This window comes from Rhopalosiphum padi, chromosome 1, assembly GCF_020882245.1.
Source record: "Rhopalosiphum padi isolate XX-2018 chromosome 1, ASM2088224v1, whole genome shotgun sequence".
Classification (NCBI taxonomy): Eukaryota; Metazoa; Arthropoda; class Insecta; order Hemiptera; family Aphididae; genus Rhopalosiphum; species Rhopalosiphum padi.
Genome location: NC_083597.1, coordinates 23,476,622 through 23,485,520, shown reverse-complemented (window position 1 = coordinate 23,485,520; position 8,899 = coordinate 23,476,622). Strand labels below are relative to the sequence as shown.

Genomic DNA, 8,899 nt, shown 5'->3' with positions numbered 1-8,899 from the left:
CGTCTACACATTATACATAATACTATTTAAAAAAAGAAAACAATATTACATTTAATCTAATGACATGATGAAGTTATGAAATATTACAAGCTTATTTTTGAGTAGGTGTCCGAAAAATAAATAATTCTGGTTGTATACTTTATGAAATTAGGTGTAGCGTCTAGATATGTGATGTAAATATGTAAGTACGATTAAACAGGAAAATGAGATATCTTATTTAAAAATACATTATTACCTTTTAATAATAGATTTATTAATGATATTTTTTTTATTATTTAATTAAAAAGAAGATATATATCGTTTTATAATTATGCTGCTATTTATAATTGTTTACAAAATATTAAATAAATAATAACTTATCAGAGTTTAGGACGATACATTCCACTAGTATTTGTTGATAAATTTTCAGAAAATAAAGTGCTTTATGTTTTTGTTAAATTTAGTAAATTGTTTACGTAAAAAATATGTGTATTTATATGGTAGTGGTAGATATTCGATGAAAAGTTTAATTAAAGTTATTAAATATATATTATAGTGCGCATTCACTTGGAAAAAAAAATTCGCGTCTCGAAACTTCAGAATTGCATTGGAATCCGTTGCATTTTATAAAAACTATCATAACGATATATATAAATAAATAGTTGTATCGCATTAACCGCTACTAAAAATATATAATTGTCAAAGAAGAAAAAGTAATACTGACGAGTGATAGGTATATATTATTGTATAGATACATTTATTTTATAGTATGTCGATATAAACCTATTATATACGTGTATGGTAAAAGAAATAATTGCACGCAAAAAGGCCTACACTCGTGCATTACAGTGAGCGAAAAATGTATATATGTATATGTAACGGTAAAGCGTAAAATCGCTGCTTATAACGCGAAATCGCGGTCCGACTAAACATAATATGTAGTGTATATATATACATACACACACACGTATACATACGCCGCTGGGATCAAAGAGACGATGACGACGTTAGATGAAGACGTGCCGCTTGTGGGATATAATTAACCAACTATTTTTCTGCGATTCTATTGCAGACCGAGACGGATTTAATTGAGACCTTTCGCCCGATGGATAATTCCTTATACCTCACACATCGTGCCGGTTTATAATGCGCAGTGTATACATCACCGAGGGACGACGACTCCCGCCGCCACCTCCATCACCACAATATACCACCGCGCGGATATATAGTATTATATATATATATACATACAAGAGTGTATATCTATATAATATAATAATAATATATCATATTATGTGTTTTTTGGCGGACAAAAGACCTAAAAAGGGGCGTCGTTCAAGGTGCAAAATAAATGTATATAGGATAGCGTGTTGACGAGAAAAACGTAATGAAAATCCATTTTAAATTATCATATAAATATATTATATATAATAATTATGTATATGTATATGTAACCTAACCTAACTGTACGACTAAATTAAATATTATTTATTATTGTATGTACGTATATTATAGCAGGTCGGTCCAGCATGTCGTGCACGACCGTCAAAAAAAATAAAAACACTCCGGTCGGACGACGAACGACTGCAGCAACAGCAGTGGTGGCGCGACCGTTCGCGGCGATGACCCGCGGGGGTCTCGGGGCCCGTGACATAATAGGCTGCGGTTATTAGGCGTGCACGTCAGCCCGAGGATCGCATCATATACACTCGATGTATAACCAATTACGAGGTTCGGGAGGCGTGTCGTGTCGTCGGCGGCGGAGGCCGTATTCTCTCTCTTTCAGTAGTATATGTGTATAAATATATATTACTCGCTCTCCCGGCCGTTCGTGTTTCCCTCTGGCCGATGCCGCCGCCGCCGCCAACGACGACGACGACGATGACGGCAGGGCATTAAAGTCTCCGACGTCGAACAGTTCGCGTGTGCGCGCTCTCCTCCGTATACGCGCGTAAACGTAACGCGATCGTATATCGTCAGTATGCGATAATAATAGTAAAAATAATGATGATAATAATACAATATTAATCGTACGCGACGAAATTTTTAACGTTTTACGAAAGTGCGTTACGCCGGGCTGGTTTAAAAATAGCTCCAGATCGCCGTGCCTTACGCCCATATCGTCATTACGACGCGTATAAAATTGATTATTAATATTCATAAGATACTGACGGACTTGCTACAGCTGCAGTCGTAAATCGTAATAATATTATGCATGCGTCGTGATCTCCGTTAATATAATATTATACGCATTATCGTGCAGATAATATTTTGATTGGCCGCGTCTCGTCTCGTTCGATCGATGCCCGTCGTCGGTCGGTAACTGCGTCGCCGTGGCGCGCGAATTCTGTCGGCCCTCGACGGGCGCGGGAAGCACGTGTAAGTGATAATAACGCCACGCAAACAGCCGACCACGGCTACCAGCATACGGGAAGGCCCCGGGGGCATGCCGCCGGTTTCGTAGGGCTCCACCGGCCCATTATGCGCACAGTCCGGACGGGTATCATCATCAAGGTGTTGTTTTGGAACATTTTGTTGGCCGTCAACTTTAGGTGAGCTATAATATTCATACATACATACTGTAGGTATACATAGGACAATTTATAAGAGTACCAGATCAATGTTGCTTCCGTAGTTACAGTAATATGTATATATAGTTATGGCAGATAGAAATAATAATAAAGATTAACCGCACCAACCAATAAAAATAACAAATCAAACTCACTTAATTAGAATTGTAGGTATAGCTATGTAGGTATGTAGGTTAGGTTTAATATATTGTATACATATTATTTAGAATTCGTGTTTAGTCTATAAATGTATATAATATAATGCATAATTTATGGCTACCTCACAGGCTTGTAAATTATGGTATTACCTGTATATCTGTAAGAAAATATAATCTAAACATTATATAATAATGTAAGTATAAGACGTGTATATAACGTCTCAATAGTGCAGCACTCTGTATATGATTTGATTTGTGCTTACCTTAGAGGAGTTTTTCGTTTATAACATATAAACGTTATGTGTACTTGGAGATACACTGATTTTTGTCAATAGAATTTATATTATTATATGGCAGTCTTAATAGGAAATAGTAACTTTTGCAGGCATTTACTGAACTTTACTATTATCGTATATTACATTTTATTTAATTTTCAAGTATATACCATGTATTTTTTCATTTAACTGTATAAATTATATTTTATCTATTTTTAAACATTAAGTGTATATGTTATATAGTTTTATTGAAATCACTAAGGACTGTAGTCGAAACGAAAAAAATTAGTATATATGTAATTTTTATATTTACATAATATATATATAAGCTCCAAGTATAAGTTATTGTTCTACAGACTACACAGTACACTACACAATGACACTAATCCTATATATTTTGTAAACGTACTATATTATTTTAATCAATTGTATTGCTTATATTGTTATTACAAATAAACTCATATAAACGTTGCTGAGAAAACGGTGCGTTCTAAAAAATGCCACTGTATATAATTTAATTCAAACAGAGCTTATAGGTAATCGTATTTTCCGGATTTTTGTTCTTCTTAAATCCAATTTATAAACCGAACCAATATACATCCCCCTTTACTGCGTGATTAATGCGATAACCGTCCTACAGACCCCAAACCACGACGAATCACCCCGGAGGGCTTTCTGTTATTCGTTCTACACCAATACGAAAGGGAGTTCGATGAACAAAAATCTATAATGGACACTATCGTGTGCTTATCGTGGGACGTATTTCATTTTTTCATCCTTGTGATGTAATAAAATACGGTCAAACTCTATCCATTCGCCATACTAAATCGAATAGGAATCGATCGTTTATCTTATATCTTATTTAATCTTGTAATATGTGTGTAGTATGTCATCAACATAATAGACTATATTATTAATGAAACATAAACGAGCTTAGACGTGGTATCAGTTCACACCGACTCGCATGTACACGAAAACTTATAATATATTATTTTACAAGGTTCTGTAAATTAAGAATAACAATCGTCGCGTTCGCATAACACCTGACGGTAATATATTCTGTGTAAAATCATGTATCGTATCTTAAACATTTGGTTATTGGAAAAAGAATAATGCGCTGTCGCTAAAATGTCACATGTCAACAATATTTATTTATTAATTTATTTTTGTTACGCCCAAGATGAGCAAGTATAATTGTTCACGCGCTGTGTCCAGGCAGACCGCTGCGGATAATAGTCCACCGGAGAATGCTGCGCACTGAATGCGCGTGGCATGCACTTCTGCAGCAGACGGGCGCTTGAGGCATTACGCGCACATCGCCGTCGCTGTACAACCAGTTCGAAATACCTTCCAAATACTCGGTCGGTCGTAAATAATTACGCCATTTAAAGAAATTGAGAGAGAAAAGAAAAAGTCAAACGCCCGTTATGTATTTATTGGCGTTTCATTGTCAAAAAAATCGATTATAAATCAAATTCGCTAAAAACCGTTTCGCAAATCATATTATATGTACCTATACGTGACGTGTGTATATAGGTACGTCCCGCGGCAATGGTAAGCGCTAAACTCTCGCAGTTATTTGTATCTATATATATATATATATATATACAAAAGTAAATACCTAACGTATACTATATAGTATATATATTATAATACATATGTTATAATAATATATACGGTTTTGAACAATACGTAATAAACATTCACCAAACGCCGCTCATATATGTATTAGAATAATATGTATCTACCACTTAAACGTACCGGGTGATCCATTTAACGTAAGACATTCATTATTTCTAAAACTGTTAAAATTTTTAAAAATATTTTTTTTACATATAATTTTAAGACTTGAAAAGCAATGTTTTTCGATTTTTTTGATTTTTTTAATGACAACTATGTATATTTATAATTCCTTATTCCAAAGTACAACATTTTTTTGAGTAATATCATAGATAAAAATTAAATTTTGGACAATTATAGTTGATGAGTTATAAATATCTAAACTTATATAATTATTGATGAACGGAGTGGAGTGGTGAAGAGGTGCACTGAAAACGTTAGTATACTACTTCGCTCTCGTATACTAAATTTAATTACTTATTTGTCCAAAATTTGAGTTTGATACATCAAAATATTCTATGGATTATTCCTAAGAATATGAAATTAAAAATGTATATTGTTATTCTAAGGAATAAAAATTTAAAAAAAATTACAATGATAATAATTTGTGGAATATATTTTTTTTTCAAAAATTTTGTTTTGTTATAATTTACAGTTATGTAAAAGAAATATTTTCAAAATTAGTATTTTTTGGTTTCTGAAATGATGAGTGTTTTACGTTAAATGAATCAATCAGTAAAATTTAACATCTACCTCCGACCTTATAATATATATATATATATATATATATACACATATATATTTATACAGTTTATTTTAATGTTGACGATCGATTTTCCTGTTGAATTGTTTAAATCTCTTTACTCATACCGACACGAGTCATTATAATTATTATTATTATGATATTACACGATGAGTTTCGTTAAACTTGCCACACTTTAAATCTTATAGTGCTACGTACTTATACACATATACATGTCCATAATATGCCATGCAAGATACGAATTAATGATGATGCTGCAGGACTCCGGAGACATGCGTTTGACTTATCTGTGGCCTGTATGATGCAGGTACTTAATAACCGTACTCTACGCGCGTCCTCCGCAGACTGTTCGTGAATGTCATATTATATGTGTACGATAATAATAATATTAAAGTGGCAGTAACTTACTATATAACATTATTGTATACCACTGCGTCTTATGTCTTTGCGATGTCCAATAATGTACGACGTCTGTCCGTCCGCGGGCTATAAATGTTTTGTCAAAAGACTTTACATTTCTTTTATTATATATTATACTATATATATCTACCTACGTGAAATCGATAGTAGTCGCGGTCATTATTCGTTTATAGTAATGCGTACCTACAATCGTTTTTTACGATTTATATCGAACACATACCGTACGTACCTATACAACACTATTATGGGCACCATAAAAGGCAAATAATATATGTATCGTCGACAATAAGTATACAATAATGTATAATTAATGGAGTAGTGATCGAGGTATAATTCCCAGAAAAGTTTAATAATAATATAATGTATATACTATATAGTATTTAAATATACAGTGATCAGTGTTCGAGAATACCAAAACTGGAGTTGTATGGCATATGGTTTTCTTAAATATAATCATAATGTTATTATTTAATTATATTACCTATTTTCTTATGAAACCTGTGTATAATATAAGACAGTGTGAAACATAGTTTGATCGTTGGATCCTATAATAATTAAAAAATACATCCAAAATTTGAAAATAAGACTCGTACGGTGGTACTTATTTAAATAACTCTATGTTCAAATAGAATTTAACAGTTCTCTGTAGTTAAAAAACTGAACACTTAGGTACTGATAATTTGATCCGAACGGTGAACATCATGAAGCCTTCTACTTTTTATATAATATGATACAAATGCACTTTATATAAGCGATTACTGTATAGATATTATATTGTTAACGCTAAATTGTAAATTGTCTGTGGCCTTCACGACTTAGCGAAACAAAACGGTTGGTACTTATAGCACAAAATAAATATAATTTTAATTAACGACGATAAATCATCTTATACTAATGCAGGTGAGTAACTATTATTTTTTAAGCTGTATACCGAACAGCGTGTAAAGGTTCCACTGCATTTTTCTATGACTATATAGGAACCATGTTATAGCAAACATCTGATGTCAGCGCAATTAACGTATTTCGAAAACTCGTGGGTTGGACGACCATAGAACTCTAAGCTCTACGTTTTGTTCGGTAAATTAGGTTCGTAATAACTACAAATATATTTAATATATTATTATATATACATGTGTATCCTGTGTATGTGTATAAGTATAAATATAATATACATACAATTTTTTTTCGTTCTTAATGTATAATGTATTCGCATTGTTAATTTAAGCGAGATACAGCTCGTAAACCTTCGCTAATAAATCAAGTTTTTATTCCTAAACGTGAAATGCATATTAAACACTAATTGAACCAAAATGATTTACTGAAAAACGATCGGGCGCGATAGTTTTCCATATATTGTGGCTTCATTGCGTTGTCTTGTTATAGTGTTTCGTGTCGTATTGTAATCAGGATATAGGATTGTGGGGGGGTAGGGAGTGCCGTAGCCCCGGGGCCCACGAGAAATAGGGGCCCAACTTGTATAGTGTACTCTTTAATATACTATGTATCTTTAATTATTAAATTATTACTTACAAGTATAATAATTTTTTTTTGAAATTGAAAATTTTTAATTTTAACAAAATAACTTTATCATCTACAATCATGGCTATATTTTTTATTATACATATCTGTCAGCATACTATTATGGTTTCTTTAATAAAAACTACTCGATACTACATAATAATATAGTCAGTAGGTAGTTTATGTTTTAGGTAATAATCATTAGTCTATATATTATTAACTGACATTAACTATCGATTGTTATTATACTTAACTAGAGTATGAACATGAAGTCAAGAACAAAAAATGATTTTATTTTTTTTTAATTTGTATTTTCCTATTGTTATTTTGCAACTGTAATAAAAATAGTCAATTTATATTATACACAATTTTTCTTTTAAGATGACCAATAAAAAAATCTTACCCTGGGACAGATTTGTCTTTTTCGACCTTAATTATAATTTATAATTGACCGAATAGATTTTTTCATCACTATTATTTTTGTATAAATTCTAAATTTTATGTTACCATGACGTACTATAATAACAAGTATAAATACGTTGTAGTTTTTACGTGTTAGTTAAACCATAATATAGGTAGGTATTACGTCCGAAATATATATAGTCTATTCCTACGCACCAGTCGTAATAAATACATTTTTAACGAGATAGACCGCAAATCAGAGGTACAGGTTTTGAGAACTCATTCGAGTAGTTCTCGCACCCATCGCTGCTTATACTATATCGTTATAGTGATTATATTGGCGAACACGGTTTTTATTCGTACTATTATTATTATTATTCGTTGAAAAGCCATCGGACGGGTGTTTTTTTTTCATGTCGGCCGGTTGTAAAATATGAGACCCAACACCATATCACTCGTATATAATATATTTATGTGTATAGCCATAAAGATTTCTCAAGCATCCGCTGCGTGACGTGATATTTCACTCAACGCGACCAACGACGATCCGACAGTAATAGGTACACTACTATAATATATTATAATAATAGTAAATTATATGCGTATAATATTATCTAATTATGATTCGCACGTATTGGTCAACTGACGGTGCATCACGGTCAACTCCCCCCTTCTAGCCCCCAACAACACCACGGGAAGCCGCGAGAAGAAAACTAATGTTGTGCGCATTGTTTACAACGTTTATTATTGCGACGACGATATTATTACACTTACTGTTATCTCTCGTGCAGCATATAAAATACTTAATACCGAAAATAAACGCTAGTCATCGACTGCAAATGAAAAAAAAAACCTGCGAAAACGCCAAATTATAGTATTATTTTTAACTTGCTTATGTGTAAGGTTATAATTATTGTTATTATTTTTGTAATTATCTTAGTTTTTTTCTCAATAATTCAATGTAAAACGAATTGGATTTTCTTTATTATTTTTATGAGTAGGTTATACCCGAACATCTGGTCCGGAAAAAAAACACTATCTAAAACACAACGTGATGGGGTACACTTACAAGGGTGGAAAGCGATCTAATATACCCAAGGTAAATATAATACATATATACGCACGTATGTCAAGATATCGGATCATGTATACACGTGGGTCCAGGTGTTTTCGCAAGCGCATTATATAAGACAA

The 8,899-nt window shown here is 32.4% G+C and overlaps 1 protein-coding gene across 1 annotated transcript in view; it reads left to right on the top strand.

The window, feature by feature from the left end:
* The first annotated feature begins 1,849 nt into the window (after positions 1 to 1,849).
* Positions 1,850 to 8,899, top strand: part of LOC132932152 (protein Wnt-2) — a 63,853-nt gene continuing 56,803 nt past the window's right edge. The window contains exon 1 of the mRNA XM_060998388.1: positions 1,850 to 2,531. Coding sequence (XP_060854371.1) covers positions 2,461 to 2,531 — 71 coding nt within the window. The 5' untranslated portion in view covers positions 1,850 to 2,460. The remainder of the gene's footprint in view (positions 2,532 to 8,899) is intronic.